Below are 22,215 nucleotides of genomic sequence, written 5' to 3' on the forward strand. Positions count from 1 at the left end.
CTGGGATCATAGGCAATGAGCCTTAACCCATAAGTATACACACGTGCGCATAAGAGGCGTTACATAATGACATTTAAAAGGGGTATGCATTTTTGATTACACATTTCAGATCTGAGGCGGCAGTTAGCCTAGCGGTTGAGAGTGTTGGCACAGTAATCAACAATTTGCTGGTTCCAATTCCAGAGTAGACTGGGTGAAAAATCTATCGATGTGCCCTTGAGCAATGCACTTAAGCCTAATTGCTCCTGTAAGTCACTCTAGATAAGAGTGTCTGCTAAATTACGTGTAATGTAGGTGTAGATACGTTTGTTTTTGTCGGTCTTGCCCGGTGTCTAAACATTACGTAACGTCAGAAGAATTAATATGAGTGTCAGTACTAAGCTATATATTAGAAGGATTTATATCTAAGAATGCACTCTGAGTCTAAGCATTTCCAGATACCTTCAATGCAATTGATGAGAGGATCTGTGGACCAGATGGGAGGAGAAGAAAGAGAAAGAATATGGTACCATACCATCCACTGGCGTATATGTTGAACATTTTGACAGGCTTAGACCACATTGGAATGTATTTGCTAACTGTTGGCTACGTGCCTGAATGATATGCATAGGAGTCGTATTTTTTTTTAATATGGTAAAGTGATTACATTTTTTTTTGCTGAGACTATGCATTCATTTTTGCTGTTGTACTATAGCATATAAGAAAGTATTTTTCCTCTAATTGCTCTCTAGCGGTGCTTTACTATTATAACAGCTACACTGTGATGCATAATAGCGATTCCTACAGAGCATCTTCAGAATGATAATACTACAAATCAACTAATTAATGGAATATGATTCAGCACGTCTCCACCGATTGAATATGTTAAGTTCCCTCTTCTAACTTGTAAAGTTAATATAAAATAATTGTGAGAGGTATAGGCCTATCACAGTCCTCATAGAGTTTGGCTGCGAACGTTTATAGGGAACGTTAAAGTTGTTCATGGGTGTATGGAAGAATATTATGTGAGATATACACTCTTAAAGTAACCTTATAGAATAACGTCTGATTTTAACAGAGCCGCTAAAGTAGAGAGCGGCAATGAGCATCAGTCTTTTCTTAAAACAAGCTTGTAAAAGACGGACATCACAGCTTTATTTGACATTTAATTCAAACATAATTTGCTCGAAAAAACGATGCACCTTCTCCTTCAAAGGAAAATAAATAGTTTTCATAAGAAATAGTATTTTAAAACCTTTGCCAGCTAATAAAAATATTAAACGAGACTAGGGACTGTTACATATATTTGTATAGTAGAGGATAAAAAAGGAGAAGTAGGTTTGGAATCGACTGGGTTCCAGAGAAGAAAAACAAGATTATACACATTTAATAAAACATTTATAGTATTTTTTTAAAGCACATAAACCCCGTAATACAGTTAATGTTTTGTTTTGTCTGAGGTGGACCAAGTGGGTGGTACCCTTGTGTAGCATAATTTAGTCCTTAGATCACATGACTAGGTTGACCAATCAGGTGCACCCCCAGGTTTAACTACGTTAAATGTCAGATTGCAATAAACTAGAAGCTGTTGGTCGGGCCCGCGGAAATGGGCGAGCATAATCTTCTTAATCCCGGGTTTGTGGGACCTTTGGTAAACATCCACACTGGAGACACGTTTTACTTTCCGAATTTCCGAGCCTCGGGGGGACAACTGGCGGGGCTACCATCTCTCCCCTACCCTAGAAGGGACAATGTTTGCTCCCTCCCGTGGAATCCATCCGAGCCCTGCAATGGATATTCTCAATCATATTTTAGCAGCCCCGTGTCTATTAACCCTTCTTTCAACCGGTCGTGTGAAATTACTCGACCGGAGGAGAGTAAATGTTATTATAGCAATGGCAGCGTGAGCAACAGAGAGAGCTGTTCAGGTGGTGGCGGGAGCAGCCTAAAGCGAGAGGATAAAGCGAGGGACACATCATCATTCATAACATCTGATCACGGGATGCACTCTGGCATGGGCAGCAATAACATTGGTACATTTTCTAAGTATAATTATGGGACCGAGCAACTCGCTCAAGACCCGCCGTCCTGCCAATCTCTGGAATCCGATTCTAGCTCCTCGCTTCTCAACGAGGGCAGCAAAACTTCCTCCAGCGACCCTCAGACCCTTCTGTCACCAGGAAACCACACCGCCCACTCGGGCAACATAGCTGCATGCGGAGGTGGGTCCCATCCTCATTCATCCAAACACTGTTATTTGATATTATAAATCCCCAAAATGCTCGTTTATTATCAAAGGAATTGTGTAGTTCAGCATAGCCAGAGGTTTGTTGTTGGCTCTAGCGATGTGTTATCATGATGCTCATGTTTTGTTTTTTGCCTGTAGACGACTTCACTTGCGTGGCAGACAAACGCCGCTAGGGGTTTCCTTAATATGTTCCGTCATGCTTCAAGCGTTTGTGTTCAACCAGGAGACTTTAGGCTGCAGACCATTTTAGTCCACGGTCTTGGGTCTTACTGCCACTGCATGCGTCTCAGGGTCAGAGGCAAATCATTACGAATAAGCTTATCGATGTGAATGTATCAGTTTATACAGTTTATCTGTATAATTTAGCTTGTTATGACATGTATATTACGCAAATATTAGGCAGAACAAATGAGTGCAGTGATTTGAAGAAGTGAGGCGCTGTGGATGACTGCATCAAATAGAGAGGGATTTCGTTTTAATGACTCGTTAACATAATTCATATCTGTCGCTGTGTACTTTAAAGGGGGGTGTTGGTGGTTTTGCAAGGAAATACTTCATTATCGTGTTAACTGCATCAGCTTTAACTGCATCAGTAAAACTTCATGTGACACAAACTACTGTAAATTAGTGGTCCCTTTGCCTTTATGTATAAACTCCGAAGAAGGAAACAGAATTTCAGCTGCAGCTTCTGAACAAACATTCCCCATGTCATCGAATAAGATTAAGATTTAGAAAGGTCTAGATAGATTAGACCACAACAAGTCAAGTGTAACACAACACATGTTTATGTGCGCAGCACAGGAAGTCACATTAAAATGAGAATAGTCTTGAGCTTAATTTGTAGTCCTAACTGGTGTGACTAATCCATATCTTGTATGCCCCCTCCAGGTGCCCCGTGGTACCCGATGCACACCCGGACCCGAAAGAAACGCAAGCCCTACTCCAAGCTCCAACTGGCCGAACTGGAGGGCGAGTTCATACTGAATGAGTTCATCACCAGACAGCGGCGGAGGGAGCTGTCTAACCGCCTCAACCTCAGCGATCAACAGGTTAAAATCTGGTTCCAGAACCGGCGTATGAAGAAGAAGAGACTGATGATGAGGGAGCAAGCTATGGGCTTCTTTTAGATTTAGTAGAGACGTGGCACCATAAGGATAATCGATTGACAGGCAGTGTTTCTCCTGTCTGCAATTGCTATAAATGCATGCATGCACTCACCAAGCCTACTCTCGCTCCATCTCCATCAGAAGGTGCAAAATGTTCAGGAAAATATTTTAGGTGTAAGCCCTAAGGAAAACGACCAAGTGATACTGCTGCGATAACTTAGAATATTGTCCGAGTTATGCAGGATAGTACTACCATAGTGTTGTGGTAAAACACCTATAGCCTACAGACGTTAATCAACTGTGAGATGATATTCTTGCTTCCCAAAGGACGGAATTAGTGCATGATGTCCATGACTGATGTCATTTCCTAAACCCTTGAAAATTAACCATTTATTTTGATAAATGATTTGAAAACGAAATTAACAAAATGAAAAGCAATATAATAAACACGAGGCCAGAGTTTGCGATAAACCTATCAGGCCAATTCTTCACCAGTGTTCCTGAATCCCATTTACGTGCATTCAATGTCAATGGCAATGTAGTTTGGTTAAGACGAAAGACATTGGTTGAGACGAATACAATGCCCTTATCTGCTTTCTCTAGTTCCCTGCCATGTGTTTCGGCACGTTCACGGTCACGAGCAAGGAGTCAGAATCCAAGCCGCAAATCAGAGGATGTTAAACCTCCAAGCCAACCTCTCTATGGCTGCAGCGCTTTGAAATATTATTTGCCATGAATTCGTTCATGTGCTGACAACTTTCTCAAGATATTTGATATTGCCCCCAAACGGCCTCTGAATAACTTTGGGGGTTGGATCAGAACAGATGAGGTTGTTGTTTAAACACGGGTTCGTGCTGGCTGCTATCGAAGATCATAGTTCTCGTAGACGTGCTGACAATTATTCTTCAATTATTCTTCCACCATAGAGTTGTTGGAGATCCCTATTGCAATAACAAGCAGATATATATGTCTTCTTCGATAATGCACATCCAATAGATATAATCTCAATAAGCTTTTTGTACTTGATATAGGCCCAGGAATAACGGTTACCGCTGGAAAAGTGCACATTTGAAATGGGTATCATTGGAAGTAGAACTTGACTGAAAAATAGGCTCAGTGAAAAGAAATATCGTATTATAAACATATATGACATACAACATCTAAACGCTGGTGTGTGAACCTTTAACATCTGGGCAGCACAATGTATTATAGTGTTGAATGTATATGGATTAAACCCCAGCAGTGAAAGACACAGTGAAGCATGTTAGTGATTATGTGAAAAATAAACAAATGGATGATACATAATGATTGCTCGGTACCTTATGACTTTTAAAGTAGAAACAACTGAAAGATTGAAAGACATATCGTCGCATTTTAAAAACCTTTATGATGTATGCATATTATAATTATAATGATTATAATGCATTGGTCGGAGGTACTGACAATCATTTGTAGGCTACTGTATTTGGTATTCGTTATGTACTATATGGTCTCTTTTAACCTTATAACGTGTAGCAAATTGTAAAAGTATGGAAATAATATGATATGTGGGGATATCCTATCTCAATATAATAGTGTTTTATGTTAATGTTCCAATATACAATCTCGCATTTCCATTATTTGCGGTTGTAAATGTTTATATGAAATGAAGATTTCATACAGCCATGACATGGTTATAAAAAATTGTATGATATGATACTATTTACATGATATTTCAGGATACCCTTTCTCCGTCTGATAGTGTTATATTAGTGTTCCTTATTTTTTTGTACAATATTGCGTTCCCTTATTTGCTCTTGTGAGGGTTGCTTAAAACGTTGTGTTGTATAAAGGTAAAAAATGACATGAATGTATCTATGTATGAATAAGGTTTCTAATAAACAGAATGTTTAAAAAAAAAGTTTTATACCACTGTCATTTTACTGTGGTTTCAAGTACTTTATTATGTGATAATGGCACAACAAATGAGGCGCATTCTAGCATTACACACGGTTATTGCGTTGGATTATTGTTTGGATATACACGACATATATCTAAGATCAGCTATAGCTTTATTTTGTTTCCGTTTTTCTTCTAAAACAAACATTTTGAAGATCTGTAATAAATGCTACTCGGAGTGTGGCAACACATATACTGTAGATTGAGTAGCTTCCTCGTCTAAATATTATAAACACATCTTGCAGTTCAAAGGCCAGGTAGTCAATGTCGCTGGAATGCAATAAAACAGTGACTTGAACAGACAATAGCAGTAATAGGACTAGATTCCAGTTAATAATATCCTGAACCTCATAGTTGGCTGGATATTCTGATTATATTTATCCTACATGCTGTTTCAATGAACTTTTACTGTGGTCCGTAGTTGAAGTGATGTGTACAAGAACCCCAGCTCTCTCATTTGGAATGGTAAAACAATATGATGCACTGGTTATGTGGTAATGACAGGTAAACACAAAATATGGAGTTTGCATTGCACATATCAGCCAAATAACTCTCATAAACACTATTATCATTGAAAAAATGTATATATTGGGTATTAAGAGTTTGTCTCAATAAAGTGGCGGCTTGTGTTTTTTTCTGAATTGAGATCAGTTGTTGGCATTTCAGTGAACTGTGTGGATGGCCGGATCCGGCGACCGACTCCTGGCACCAGTCAAGTGGTCTGAATTAGTCCCTGTATATCAAAAAATACTTACGCCTTCATCATACGCTGCTGCCACTGGTGCGTTTTGCCTATAGTTTACTAGCCTACCATACCGTGTTGAAAATAGTTTACTAGCCTACCATACCGTGTTGAAAATAGTTTACTAGCCTACCATACCGTGTTGAATATAGTTTACTAGCCTACCATACTGTGTTGAATATAGCTTACTAGCCTACCATACCGTGTTGAAAATAGTTTACTAGCCTACCAATACTGTGTTGAATATAGCTTACTAGCCTACCATACCGTGTTGAATATAGTTTACTAGCCTACCATACCGTGTTGAATATAGTTTACTAGCCTACCATACTGTGTTTAATATAGCTTACTAGCCTACCATACCGTGTTGAATATAGTTTACTAGCCTACCATACCGTGTTGAATATAGTTTACTAGCCTACCATACCATGTTGAATATAGTTTACTAGCCTACCATACTGTGTTTAATATAGCTTACTAGCCTACCTACCGTGTTGAATATAGTTTACTAGCCTACCATACCGTGTTGAATATAGTTTACTAGCCTACCATACCATGTTGAATATAGTTTACTAGCCTACCATACTGTGTTTAATATAGCCTACTAGCCTACCATACCGTGTTGAATATAGTTTACTAGCCTACCATACCGTGTTGAATATAGTTTACTAGCCTACCATACTGTGTTTAATATAGCTTACTAGCCTACCATACCGTGTTGAATATAGTTTACTAGCCTACCATACCGTGTTGAATATAGTTTACTAGCCTACCATACCGTGTTGAAAATAGTTTACTAGCCTACCATACCGTGTTGAATATAGTTTACTAGCCTACCATACCGTGTTGAATATAGTTTACTAGCCTACCATACCGTGTTGAATATAGTTTACTAGCCTTCTATACCGTGTTGAATATAGTTTACTAGCCTACCATACCGTGTTGAATATAGTTTACTAGCCTACCATACCGTGTTGAATATAGTTTACTAGCCTACCATACCGTGTTGAATATAGTTTTCTAGCCTACCATACTGTGTTTAATATAGCTTACTAGCCTACCATACCGTGTTGAATATAGTTTACTAGCCTACCATACTGTGTTGAATATAGCTTACTAGTCTACCATACCGTGTTGAATATAGTTTACTAGCCTACCATACCGTGTTGAATATAGTTTACTAGCCTACCATACCGTGTTGAATATAGTTTACTACCCTTCTATACCGTGTTGAATATAGTTTACTAGCCTACCATACCGTGTTGAATATAGTTTACTAGCCTACCATACCGTGTTGAATATAGTTTACTAGCCTACCATACCGTGTTGAATATAGTTTACTAGTCTACCATACCGTGTTGAATATAGTTTACTAGCCTACCATACCGTGTTGAATATAGTTTACTAGCCTACCATACCGTGTTGAATATAGTTTACTAGCCTACCATACCGTGTTGAATATAGTTTACTAGCCTACCATACCGTGTTGAATATAGTTTACTAGCCTACCATACCGTGTTGAATATAGTTTACTAGCCTTCTATACCGTGTTGAATATAGTTTACTAGCCTACCATACCGTGTTGAATATAGTTTACTAACCGTGTTGAATATAGCTTACTAGCCTACCATACCGTGTTGAATATAGTTTACTAGCCTACCATACCATGTTGAATATAGTTTACTAGCCTACCATACCGTGTTGAATATAGTTTACTAGCCTTCTATACAGTATTGAACTATATCTTTCTATCCTACTATAAACTGACTATACTGTGTTGAACTTAGTATATCTCAACAATATCTTCAAAATATACATGAGTTTATTGAGAATTTAGAAGGCTGCAAATTTTGATCCATCATCACATTGCGAACATTGAGGTGATACGTTGCCACAGTTACTATTCCGTCCTTTCAGCTTCCTTGATTTCTTCTGCAACATTATTATTGTGATTTTGCCATTTTAACTAACCTGTGTTCACAGTTTCTACAGTCAGGATATTGAGAGGTACATTGAGTCATCAACTCAATGCACCTCTCAAGAGATGTTTTAGACCATAATGCTTTTACCATACGCTAGTTTCTAGCAGCAGCCTATGGATTTGCTTATAGATAAAGTCAACAAATGAGAAAAGAGAGAGAACGTGTTTTGGGTACTAGCCTACTATACACAACTAGCAATCATCTGAATAATAAGTATTTAGTGGTGCATCCGTTTAATAATGTTTAATCGAGAAAAGTTGAAGTTCAGCTGTATTCTACCTGAGACATTGTGGAGAATGCATGGTGGAAAATGTGTGAATTTTACGTACAAGGCAAAACAATATTGTGGTCCTGATTTTAGGTTGCACATAATAGTCTATAGTAGTCTAACATGTTAGATTATACCGTACTTATTAATAGAAGTGAATGCATGCGAATTTGAACTCTGAAAACTGGTATTTGAAGATGAAAATATTCCGGTTACATTCTGTGTGTGTCTTCATTGGAGTGGTTTTACACAGAGATTACAGAGAGAATATTCTCGCAGTTTCAATGTCGAATGCCTTTGATGTGTTAAATTAGAGAGTATATTGTACTACGAATATTAGCCCAGTACCTCATACTATTTTTTTAAAATCATAATAATATAAGTATTTTGTATGTTATGCAATATATAGCCTACATATTGTCTGGATATGGGCTATATTTCAAAAAGTATTTGCATCTTAGAAAATGAGTACATATAAGCAATCAATCACAGGTTATCATTTTCTCCATGTGGTTTTTTTTCCACTTCGAAAACACATATTCGACTTGGAACAGTTATAGTAAATTGCATAATGCTACTTCTAGTGTTACGTGCTTTTACGCATCGGTCATTGTATCCAGCAATGAAAAAGAGGCACTTTTGACTCAAATGTAGCCTTCAAAATATGATGGTAATGTCAGTGATGAACCAATCTCTGAGACGATGTTCCTCGTTCTTGTGTAGAATGCAGATATGAGGTTATATGTGGTATACATGCACACCGATCGTACTTTTGACTTTGAGACTGGCTAAATCTGTTTATGGTGGCTTGTCTCCCTTCGCGCCCCGTCACAGAGGTCAGTAAGCGGTACGTGCATGCCCTTCACAGAGAACTTCACAGATAGCCACGTGGCCTAGCAGGCACCCCAGCACCGTCACATTGTCTCTCTCTCTCTCTCTCTCTCTCTCTCTCTCTCTCTCTCTCTCTCTCTCTGACTCTCTCTCTCTCTCGCTCTCTCTCTCAATTCAATTTCAATTAAATAGAATTTGAGGGCTTTCTTGGCATGGGAAACATATGTTTACATTGCCGAAACAAGATAAATAGATAATAAACAATAAAACATTTACTGTAAACACTACTCTTACAAAAGTTCGAAAATAATAAAGACATTTCAAATGTCACATTATGTGCATATATATAAATATTGCTGGTGTGATTTGTGTATCACCCAATAGATATGGGAGTTTGTCAAAATTGGATTTGTTTTCGAATTATTTGTGGGTCTGTGAAATCTGAGGGAAATATGTGTATGGTCATTTTGCAGGAAGTTAGGAAGTGGGAAGTCTGCACAGAGCCTGTATGTGGTCTGCACAGAGCCTGTATGTGGTCTGCACAGAGCCTGCACAGAGCCTGTCTTCTCTTGAGAGCCAGGTCTGCCTTCGGCGGCCTTTCTTTCTCGCTCGCTTTCTCTCTCTTCTTTCTGTCTTCTTTCTCTCTCGCTCTATCTCTCTATCACTCTCTCTCTCTCTTGCTCTCTCCTCTCTCTATCACTCTCTTTCTCTCTTGCTCTCTCCTCTCTCTATCACTCTCTCTCTCATACAGTTTATGACACCGAGCATGTTAGAGAGAGAGGAAAAGTAGTGTGCAACGATATTCACTTGCGTGTGTGTGTGTGTGTGTGTGTGTGTGTGTGTGTGTGTGTGTGTGTGTGTGTGTGTGTGTGTGTGTGTGTGTGTGTGTGTGTGTGTGTGTGTGTGTGTGTGTGTGTGTGTGTGTGTGTGTGTGTGTGTGTGTGTGTGTGTGTGTGTGTGTGTGTGTGTGTGTGTGTGTTGTATAAAATCAGAGAGCATCGTCCAGCATTATCTTTATAATTAGCCTAATGATAATGACATAATAATAATTATAGCATAATAATACCAATAATAATTATAGAATAACAATATTGGTATTGATAAAAATACTTGTAACGAAATAACAATTTAGAGGAGGACCTTTGTACCAGAGTGTCCCCCAGTCGTTTTTACAAGCATTTATTGGATACCTTTCATTCTTATCTAAATCCTGTGGTCCAGACAAACCTAACGCTGTGACGAACTAAACGTGAACTGTGTATTTGTTAGCGGATTAACTTTGTCATCTTAAGTATCATGGTTTTGCCAATCAAAACTGGATTTTGATCTTCCAAAGCTCCCCAGCTTGTGTTTGTTATTTGTTTAACATTATGGCTGCGTGCACAATCCATTTCGGGGCCTATCCAAGGTTGTGGGGAGTGTTTTCTATAGGTTCTCCTCACCCCCACTCCTTTAACTGATACGTGTGGGCGGGAACAGTGCACAAACTGAAGGTCAAGTTAGTACCTTATATGGATCCCTAGTGTACCAACACACTGACTGACTGACTGACTGGCTGACTGGCTGACTGACTGACTGGCTGACTGGGTGCAATAGAAATATGTGAATTGTCTCCGACTGGGAGCAAAACAAAAACAAACGTCTCACTAGTTTCCATTGTTGTATTTAGTTTAACTTGCCGTTGGTAAAATGCATTGAAAACCATGTGTGGGCGGGAACAGTGCTTACTTTGAGCTGAGCTGTAAGCCTAATAGCTGTGCAACGGGAAAATTGACTCTGAGTTCTGACTGGTAAATACAGACGATGCGTTGACTTATATTTGAAACGTTGTGGTATTGAAATAGTAGGAATACTTTACCAAATTATCCTAAAAATAAAAAAAAATCTCCAGCTACGCCTCTTTAATATGCATGCACTTTAGTCCTTCAAGCTTATAGCATATATCGAGTAACGCATGTGCGTTATTCAGTGTCAGTTGTTTCCTAAAATAAAGCAGGACTTGGATGATGATGTATAGACATGCTAGGCTCACTGATCAACACAGCCGCGGCCTCGTTCAATTCAATCGTTTGTCATGCCTAATTGTACCGCAACATTTAGGCCTTTGAAACGTATCTTTGCTATTGTATATAATATCTCACTGCATGGAAAATTACGTGTTGACTTTTTTTTAGCTTTATTTAACTACACGAATCAGTTAAGAAAACATTCTTATTTGCAACGACGGCTCACAGAGGGTTCAGTGCCTTGTTCAGAGTCAGCTAGGGGATTCGATCCTGCAACCGTTCGGTTTACTGGCCCAACGCTCTAACTACTAGGCTACCTGCCGCCCCGACTTCAAAGCTGAACTAACATACGCAGACAGGGAAACCCACAAAGCAATTAGGTAGGGATCCATCTTTATTGACACACACAATAACAGGGGTATGCTTTGCTAACTCATCAATTGAAACAATACTAACAAATATCGCAGCAAATAAACAAAAAAAAGTAGTCGGGCTCCGTAAAATGTAATTATAGCAATAACTGAATTTGGGTAAGCAGGTTACATTTGCTACATGAAATAGTTACATTTGGATTCGTTTTAGTATAGATTAGACCTGCAGAAATGAACCTATTTACTAGTTTTCCTCTGGTGTATTCCATATCACACTAAAATGTAACTTCATATAGACACGTTTATTTGGTGAACTGTGACGCACCTGTGCAAGATATTTATCTTTACGATTTATGTAATAAGATATTCTTCTTTTCGCAATGGAAGCATACTTGTAGTTGATAATATAACCTACAAAAAAAAGTCCAAATATGAATTTTAGTGTGATTTGTTTATTTAGAACTGTATGTATTTAGAACATATCCAGACTCATATGCAAACACATTGTGGTAAGGAACGTTTTTTTTTTTATGTAGGTGCAACATAATAGAGGGAGGTTTAATAACTGTTTAAAAAAGTGAAGTTATTCAGGCCTGCAATTATTGATTTTTTTTGTGTGCCTTTTTATTCATGTTCATAAGTAGGCCAAACACGAGCTGGTTTTGTTTTTAGGATGCCCACTACACTACACTTTGCCGCCATGCAATAAAAAGGATTTGACCAGTCAATAATATTTACCATAGCCTATGATAATAAACTCCTCAGAGGAGCAGACGTTTGTTTCTACTTCAACACATCACTGGATAAATATGGATGAAAATAAACATCAAATAAATTGCCAATGTGTGAAATAATTTTACACTTTCACAGAATTGATGACAACATTTCATTGATCATTATTGTAAAAAAACTATTGTAAAACACACCAAATTATTGTCCGCAAAATAATACAAAGCTATTTAAATGTCCAAACACTGGAGTTCCTTTAACTTGAATGTATATATTTGTGATGAGAGGACTAATCAACGGCCTATAATGGTTTGTCAACCTTTGTGCTCCTATAGTCCACAAATAGACTCTGGAGAGCCCTTTTACCGCGTTTATATCATCTGATCTTGTAACCTACTGGTTCCCAGTACAAATGCGTTCAAGCTAGGTGCATTCACTGAGACCTCGGTAAAAATAAGAGCCTTTCTTGTTGTGCTTGAAACTCTTTGCAGCTCATAGAACCACGTTTAACAGCCCGACGTACATCCAATTAAATGTATCTAGGCCATGGGGGGACAGTAACATGATTACTCACGCTCCCCACATTTAGCCCTGGTTCAGACCGCTTTAATATGAGGCGCGCCGGGCCGGCCGTGCGCCTCTCAACAGGATAACTGTGCTTTCCTTCCATTTTGGTGCGTGGTGGTGACGAAACAAGGTCTGTGTCTGGATCACAGAAGCAAAAATGTGGATGATTAAGTTATTTACAGCATTGTCTGTTCCCCAAAAGCTAAGGAAAAGGAATAGTCCATAATACGTTTAGGCTATGAACCAGACCACACAATAGACATGCTATCGATCATAGGCTATAAACAGAATAGCCTACGACTTGTGTGTACACATTCAACTTATTCCCATGTACTTTTTTAGTGTTCATTTTTGTCCAGATAGTTATTTGTGTTCTAAAAAACATTTAGGCTACCATTTTAATAATGGTGCGAGGTATAAATGCATTGCCTATATTCCTGACATAGTCGTAAAAGCTTGTGCTCACAAACAGTGATGTTTAACCAGAGAATGGCAAATATTTACAACACCTCCTTCTTTCAGGAAATTCTCAGGACTCCAAATGCCATGTGTGGCTACTAGGTTGAAGCCTCTGCCTTTAGTTTCGTACATTTTATGATCATACTCGCTGCGTGTGGTAGACATATTCGTCAGGGACTTAAGTTAGTCAAAAACATTAGTGAAGGAAACCCTTCCCACTGGGCATACACTGGTTGAATCAACGTTGTTTCCACGTCATTTCATTGAAATTACCCTGACTCAACATGAAATAGAATTTGAAATAACGTCTGGGCCCAGTGGGTTCTTATTTCGAAAAATGGCGCACCAGCCATCCACTTCCAGGGTCCTACTGCGGGTGGAATATTACAGACTAAAATCCTTTACTTGAACTTAAATCCAAGAAGAATGGTAAATCGTATCCCCCAAATGATGGCCTTAGAGCTTCAGCCCCGTAAGTCATTCATCGTTTTAGGTATTCGAAGGAGGATTACCCACGGTGTTCATTTTCCTTACTACCCAAGTGTTGTGGGCATGCCATTTATGTAATACCACAGACAATGTGTTGGCATCTCTGTTTGAAATTGTACACGACTGGTATATAGGTATATCCCTGTTTCAGCGATTAGGCCTTTCAGTTAAGGCCTAGCTTGATTATCCTTCTCAAAATCATTGTGCATATTAATTAGAGCGCATGCAGACGCTGTTGTTAGTGATTTCTGAGCTGGAGAATATCTGACAGTGTTATGGACATGAAGGCTATTACATGAAGGCCACTATGCACTTTGTTTGTTGTTGTCTTGCTATCGACGATAATGAATTCCACAAAGGACGTAATAATTCATTATTCTGCGTGGAGGCTTCGTTTACAGTAAAGCTTTGGATAATTAGCGCCGTTTAGAACTCTTTATTGAAACGACTCAACAGCACAACGACAGTACATTTTCTGCATCCTGTCAATATGAATGGTTTATTATTATGTTTTCGACTAGTTTACTTTTTGGAATGTATGAAGTTCCCAATTAAACGTATTAGATCCGTTCTTGAGGCGCGCTTCTCCTAAATAATGCAAAGCGCCTTGAGCAAAAAGCGCTATTATAATCCAATCATGATTTGTGATATTCATTATCCAAGATATAGAATTCCTTGCAAAATATGAATACTAGGCCTTCCTAAAACTGGATGGTAGCTTTAGGCCTATGCATTTGAGAGTCGAGCTATCGCTTCTTTGTGTGCGTTTATGGATTGTCTAAACCTGAATAATTAAATAGGCCTATATAATGCAATATACTTCTGTCAGGGCCTGAATTATATCCATATGGTTTATGGTCATGCGTCATGATATTCCAATGGTTCCCCAATATGGTATGCAAAGTCTTTGAATGTCATTATAGGATCCAAACTTTCACCATGTTCTATTAGGCTACAATATTAGACGCTACAAGCCTGAACGAGAGGGAATTGACTCACTGCGCTCTAGGCTATATATAGCCAGACTAACTAATGGTAGCTAAGTAACATTTGTCCAACATAAGCTATAAATGCTTTCAACTTCTTTTACCCGTCCCTTGTGGTGTGACGTGGAATTGTTCATTTTGTGTTTTCATTTAGACAGTATGACTGCATGGTTAGACTACTTCATATGTGCAGGGTAGAACTTATTAGTGTTCAAAAATGTTTAACTCCTTACTCTCCCTCTCACTGTATTGTGTTCTATAGAACAAAGGGATTTAGCTTTTTCTTACAGCCATTCGGCGTTTTATGGTTAGGCACGTAGAAGATTTTAGTGGTCAAATTCAAGTGCTGTGTCTAGGCAGCTGTCTGCTTTCTTTGTACTTGGATGCAGGCATCGTGTACTTCAACCTTTTATCTTCTGAAAGGGGTCTGTAAACAAACACATTTCAATGCTACTGCCACACACCTCTCCAAAATACCTAGGTCTAGTTATTATAGTATTATTTCTTTCTGATGGTTTAAATGGAACAGCAGACCTATAATGTGCTTTAAGGCGACTGCCAAAATGCGCCTTCATGATTACACACTCTCACAATCTTAAACATTTAAATTATTGAAACAATAGAGTTTGGGCTATGCAATTATATAATTTGCATACAGATTACCCTTCAGAAAACATATTTTGGAACAGAGGAAGTTAATGATATTTATCATAATCAATACAATGATCATAGTTTTACTTTGTATTGATGATTGGCCAGTATGGTTCACGTGATTCAACAACAGTGAAAGTTTCCCACATAAGAGAAATCGCACACGGAGGTATTATTGAATAAATGCAATTACATTATTTAAATACCATACATCCCTGTACTTGATCACATGGCCTAGCCACGTTTGTGATGGGGATTCCAGACGGCATGTATATTTTGAAGGTAATAACCAATGTATGTTCTGTCTGAGAGCACAATTAAAACGAATCATTGACGAGATTTGTTTTCTCTCCGGAAAACAATGCATATTTAACCGGGCATCTATGTACAGTAGTTACACGGTGTAGCCCTAAAGATATACATACAGTAAAGGATTTCTTACTTCTCAACAGCTGTCAGAGTGAAAGTATTCCATGACAAATCGATTCATGTGTTGCCCAGTGAGACTGTGGGGCCTAAGCAGAAATATGTCCTCAAGCCTAATTCAAAACAAAAGAAATGGTCTCCTTTAGACTTTTAGCTTAAATATAGCTAGGTCACCTCTCGAGTAGACTATCATTTTCTAAAACACAGTTAATTTCTGCAATTCAAAGTTAAGATTATTTTATATTTTACACTCCGCGGTTGGTGGATTACAGCTGTTTTGACAGCCGTCGTCGACCAAGGTTAAATTTCACTTGTGCTCTTCTCTCCACCACGTTCAGCCTGGAACCTTGTTCTTGAGTTCCTCGGCTATTCTCCTCCAGCTCTAACATGATCCAAGAGAAAGGGAAATAATGAAGAGAATGAGTGATTTTGTCGAACTAAAGCACCCTAAACAGTATGTTGTGTATCCTTGTTTTATTCCCGTTTAGTTCACATTTACTTTGAGACAACACCAAAGATATAGGCTTCCATCAAGGAGAAAAACGAAATCCTCCAAACACGTGAATGGAGCCAAATGCGTATTCAAAATGTTTATTTTGAACATTGAGTTTTAATGTTTTTTTCCTTATAGGGAAATGTTAGTCTGTTAGTGGCTGTTAAACATTTAAATATAGGCTATAAAAGTGGTTTAGATGAAAAATACCCCACATTTCAAAACTGCAATATCTTAAGCAAGACAACATCTATATCAATCAAAAACAGTCACAATCATTGCCTTGATGAGGAGCAGTTTCAGAGAGGTTAGTCATAGATTCACGATAGATATTTACCTATAAATAAAGCCTGCTCGGCTATGTGTGAAAACACACTTTTCAAAATAGGGGCGCTTCGAGTGTGGTGTTAGAATCTTGGTCTCATTGTAAAGCATGGATTTGTTTTAACTTCACAGTGATCTCGGTACACTTTGTTGGTAGTGTTTAGTCATACATTACAATGTGTGAGAGTAAATTCTGCTGTCTACCAGTAGGCTATATGCTATTGTACAATATACAACATGTAGTATACTATGCTATGGTAATAGCAGTAATAATAATCATAATAGTCATAATAATAGTAAGGTCTTACCTGTAGAATTCAAAATCAAATTTAGTCTGCTATATCACATGGTAAACTATGCTACCCTAGCCCACTCTCATACATAAATAGCCTCATACTCAAGCTTATCTTTATAATTGCCATAACCTAAGCCAACACACAGGATTATGTTACTGGTTTTCTTAGTGCTCCTGTGGTGTTTAAATTAATCGTTTGAACCTCCTAGATCTTACCTAAGTGAACTACTACACATCCAAGTGTTCCAAATTGATATATGACAATATCTACTTTCGATCACGTGTCTTTGGCGACTTAGACGGATTGCGCGTCATCTTGCCTTCCTAAATTTCCCCCTTCTGCAGTTCGAATCCAAAACATCTATCTATAGTACGGAGTACGGGGGAAAGATGTTTAACTCGGTGAATCTGGGAAACTTCTGCTCCCAGACGCACAAAGACCGGACATCCGAGTTTGGGGACAGAACGGGCTGCGCCTCAAACATCTATCTCCCGAACTGCACCTACTACGTCCCCGAATTTTCCGCCGTGTCTACGTTTCTTCCACAGGCCTCGTCGCGGCAGATAACCTACCCATATTCCTCAAATCTGCCCCACGTGCAGCCGGTACGGGAAGTTTCCTATGGATTGGACCCTTCTAGTAAATGGCACCATAGAAGCAATTATGCATCATGCTACTCTGGAGAGGATCTGGTGCACAGGGACTGTCTTCCGTCATCCACCATGACAGAAATGCTTATGAAAACGAACGAGAGTGTGTACAGTCATCACCACCACCACCACCACCATCCCAGCTCCAACCATTCCTCCACAGGGTTCTACCCCGGAGTGGGGAAAAACAACGTCCTCCCTCAAGGTTTCGACCGCTTTTTTGAGACCGCATACTGCGGCGCGGACAATCAGTCAGCAGAGAATTGTTTACATAAGAGCGAGGCAAGTAAACTGGAAACAGAGTCCCAGCAGCCAGCGGCTCTACTGGGCGCCCCAGACCAGGACAAGGACCCAGAGGATGAGGAGGAACATACACATTCGGGCTCGTGTACTTCTTCAGCCACAAAGGACGGCAGTGCCAGCAAGAACAGCCACTCGAGTAGGTACCGAAGCTATAAATGGGGAAAGGTTAAGGGACTAGCCGAGTGTTTTGTCGGTCAGATTTTATGTGGAGTTTTATAAGCATTCAAAGGATTTTATTGTAACCTACAAAGCTCTTTCTTACAACGAGAATACTTTTTACGATGGGAAAGTGCTTTGAAAAAAAAGCATGTTATACACAGACGCTTCTATCTTAGAGTCCGTGAAATTTTAAGAGCGCGCTATTGTGACAAATGCTAACTTTGATCATGAACTTGCGTTGGGCATTTTAAGGGATTTTCTCCTTGGTCTGTCGTGAGTAAAAACCAATTGGGCAGAACATTGCTTTTGGTATCTTGTTAATTTTCTTTTAGCAGCTTGCATGCAAACTAACCCTACTAAAAGATGCTGGGAGATTATTAGCCTTGTGCACTTGGAGGCAAAATAGTATTCTTAATTCAGCTATTGACCATATGACAGGCTCCATAAGTATCCATCTAGGCTATTTATATGTATCTGGAGACAAATTGAATCAGTCGTAGAGACTCGGTTATGTGTTTGTGTCCATATCTGGACCATGCTTGTGTCCGCAATTCAAGCTCTGTGCCGCAGTATGAACAGTGTTGGGGAGTAGTGAACTACATGTAGGCTAGTTCAACTAGTCATTTCATTCAAATTTGCTGTAGCTTGGTCGTTGAATTAGCTTGGTCGTTGAAATAAATTCAAATCTTGGTACTGTTTTCAGTAGTTTATTACTGTTTTTACCATGTAGCGGTGTAGCTAAAATAAATTATGGGTAAAGTAGGCAGGAATTTCCTTTCTTTTTCTGCATCAGACCACCTGCCTGATTTTCCCTTCAAACATAGTTTTGGGGTTAAATAAGCTAAATGACATTATGTTAACATCTAACTCCAAGGTAACCTGTTCTTGTCATTTGTAGTCAGATTAAGGTATGATACTTTTTCATGAAGTAGTTTGCATTAAGTCAACTACTTTTTCAAAGTTACTCCAGTTAAGGTTGTATGTTTCTTAAGGGTATTTTTAGTGTATCTTAAATTATTCCATTCCATTGTGAAGTAATTGATAGCTTGTTAAACTATATTTTCAAAGTAGCTTCCCCAACACTGAGTTTGAAAACACATTCTGTCCAGATGTAGTCTATATAGCTACATTTGTGTTAGCATCCAAGCTACATCTATGTGTATTGCATTTAGTTATGAATGGGTATGTGTAAATTGTGGTCAGTATGAACTTTCCATTCGGTTAGCCCTGAGATATCTATGTCTGAATTTGCAGTGATTTATACACACACACACACACACACACACACACACACACACACACACACACACACACACACACACACACACACACACACACACACACACACACACACACACATTGGCGTCTGTTTGTGAAGCCTAATGTTGCACAATCAGAGCATTACTGTAGAGATGTTTTATGTCGTTGTACTTAGTCTTTTTCATGAGATTTTGACCACAACTGTGATGTATTGCCATTTTGAGAGCCATTTTAGCTTTACAAGAGGATTAATATCTCATATATATATATAACAACATTTCAAACAACCATGAAGGAGTGTGCAAATGTATAGTTGAATTCCATGGGAATGCCCCGCAACCTGCAGCCGTATACATTTTGTTATTGTATATTTGTAATAAATAAACACATACTTAGAGGCTGTAAATTGATATTCTTTGCACTTTGAGTGCGTGGGATAATTTAATAGTCTTTATGGCTGATTGTTTTGATATATTACGTGTTGGATGTTGACAGAATTGGTACCATTAAATTAATTATTCTAGAAATACCTGAATAGTGTATTCGCAGAAAGAGCCTACGTACTTTATGTTGATGTTAATACGTGTTAGCTAGGCTACTTTAACTTCATGTGAATATCCGTTCGTGAATGACAAAATATTCCTTGAAACTTTCGTTGATCATGTCCTTCCTGTTTGATTACCCCAGGTACTCCTCGCACGAGGAAGAAGAGATGTCCATACTCCAAATTTCAGATTCGAGAATTGGAGCGGGAGTTCTTCTTTAACGTTTACATCAATAAAGAGAAACGGATGCAGCTTTCCCGGATGCTGAACCTCACCGACCGACAGGTTAAAATCTGGTTTCAGAATCGAAGAATGAAAGAAAAGAAATTAAGCAGAGATCGTTTGCAATATTTTTCTGGAAACCCTCTATTGTGAGCACGTGAGGAGTGTTAAAGCATAGGCCTAATGATTATAGTCAAAGGTCAATGACACTCTTTTCTCAGTGAATTCTTATCACCAGTAATAAACAAAGTTCAAGTTACAACAAAGAGCCCAGATCAGCAGCCACGTTGAGCAACTAAATATTATGTTGAGGTTATTTCTATTTCCAACATATGGGGTTTCTCTATGTATGCGTAATAAGCCGCCATTTTCCTGTAGCCTTCGTGCACAGAATAATTTCTATTTCAGATATAGGCCTACAGGTGATATAATAATCATTGATATGCCGTAGTTCATATGAATTTCCATGTAGTTACCACGAATTTTAATTCTGTGTATTTACTTGTGCATTTCACAAGTATATTATTTGTTGAATATTACATGTTACAACACAATTTGGAAGCAATGATAGGCCTGTATTGGATATTTAAACATGTCTCTTCCCTCTGGTCGTTGTATAGGTATATGTATTGCCTATGTGTAGCCTACCATGAAACCACGATTCTCTTTTCGACGAGACTATATTGAAGACAAAATAGTATTTACAGGCTTCATTTTTGCCATTGAGAACTGTGACGTGTACAATTTGTATTGATGGTTTCCCTTGTACAGACTATGCAACTATGTGCATTCGTGATTGTAAATATGATTTCATTTTTAATTTCTCACCCCCTTTCGGTGCTGCTATTTTCTTTACACCGCCCAAACAAGCGGTGTACTTTGAAAGCTTTAATGTTAACGCTCCTTTAAATTATTTGCTTTATGCTCGGTGTTGGCTATGGAAGATGAGGAGGAAAATATGGAGCTGTGCCTGTGTATCATTATTATATAGATACCTATGAAATAAACAGACATATAGACAACAAACAGACTCTGGTGGATTTTGTCATATATTTTATTATTCATGGCTATCTGCTGGTCATTTTCAAAGGGAAGTGATTAAGAGTGGTAGCCAATGGTTGAAAAGTATTGCCAAAACATCTGACTGCATTTGTGTCTTAGATTTTATTTTTAAGCCTATCTGATGTTAATTTTTAAGGGATTTGAGTGGGGTATTTCTCGGGGTATTTATGTATATCAACTATTGCCATCTAGGAATAGGCCTTCCCTTTTTATGCAAACATTTTCTGACAAAAAAGTTGAGGTAGTGTGTTGAGGGGTACATTCATATAGGAGTGCATATTTGAGCTTTTGGTCAAATATGGGTTAGACACAAACAACAACATGCAAACTAGGCTAAATGTCAGAAACGCAGAGAAAGAAAGAGGTACGGGATCCTTCTTTAGTGCCCACTAAATGGAATCGCCACTCTTGCAGTCTAGACACTGCCATAAAGACAAAGGCACTAAATTGACATTTTTTCTCTAAATTGCACCGTCTGTTCGGGGGGAATGGTGCTCACTTCCGCAGTAAATAGTAAACAAGTAAGACTGGCTGTCGGAACAAAAAAACTTGACAACGACACTGTTCAACCTGACCTCGGGCCGGTGTTGTGCACATACGACTGCATATATAACACACACACACACACACACACACACACACACACACACACACACACACACACACACACACACACACACACACACACACACACACACACACACACACACACACACACACACACACACACACACACACGCATGCGCGCACACTTTAGCCATATGGCAGACAGACATTTCTGATTAAAACGGACCCCTAAAATTAGATCTTGGAATTCCAGGTCAATGGTGGTAGGTGTATGTGCATATCTATAAATATCGAGGACATATCGAGGACATCACTGGTGTGTGACTGATTTGATAGATTTTGTGTCCGTGTGGATAGGCCTACGTGCCTGCGCCCGCGTGCTCACAGAGCATATGTCTATGGAAGATTGCACGAGTATGTATTAACTACAATTTATAATTAAAAGTAGTCTTTGAACTTCAATAATGTCAAGGCTTTCACCTCTAACCCGCTGCAATAAAGTGGAATCAAGGAGCCCCTTTTGCCCGGAAATTTGCGCAGGAGTATCGACCAATGG

The 22,215-nt window shown here is 38.8% G+C and overlaps 2 protein-coding genes across 2 annotated transcripts; both read left to right on the plus strand.

Moving 5' to 3' along the window:
• Positions 1-1,585: 1,585 nt before the first annotated feature.
• On the plus strand, positions 1,586-3,697 carry LOC118372501 (homeobox protein Hox-C12a-like). Its single transcript, XM_035758424.2, has 2 exons — positions 1,586-2,201; positions 3,116-3,697. Exons 1-2 carry the CDS (start codon positions 1,586-1,588, stop codon positions 3,352-3,354), a joined length of 855 nt encoding a protein of 284 aa, XP_035614317.1. The 3' UTR covers positions 3,355-3,697.
• Positions 3,698-17,242: 13,545 nt separating this feature from the next.
• On the plus strand, positions 17,243-21,032 carry LOC118360380 (homeobox protein Hox-C11a). Its single transcript, XM_035739643.2, has 2 exons — positions 17,243-17,980; positions 19,951-21,032. The coding sequence occupies exons 1-2, from the start codon at positions 17,281-17,283 to the stop codon at positions 20,181-20,183; spliced, it is 933 nt and encodes a 310-aa protein (XP_035595536.1). The 5' UTR covers positions 17,243-17,280; the 3' UTR covers positions 20,184-21,032.
• The last annotated feature ends 1,183 nt before the right edge of the window (positions 21,033-22,215 follow it).

This window comes from Oncorhynchus keta, chromosome 28 (genome assembly GCF_023373465.1).
Source record: "Oncorhynchus keta strain PuntledgeMale-10-30-2019 chromosome 28, Oket_V2, whole genome shotgun sequence".
NCBI lineage: Eukaryota > Metazoa > Chordata > Actinopteri > Salmoniformes > Salmonidae > Oncorhynchus > Oncorhynchus keta.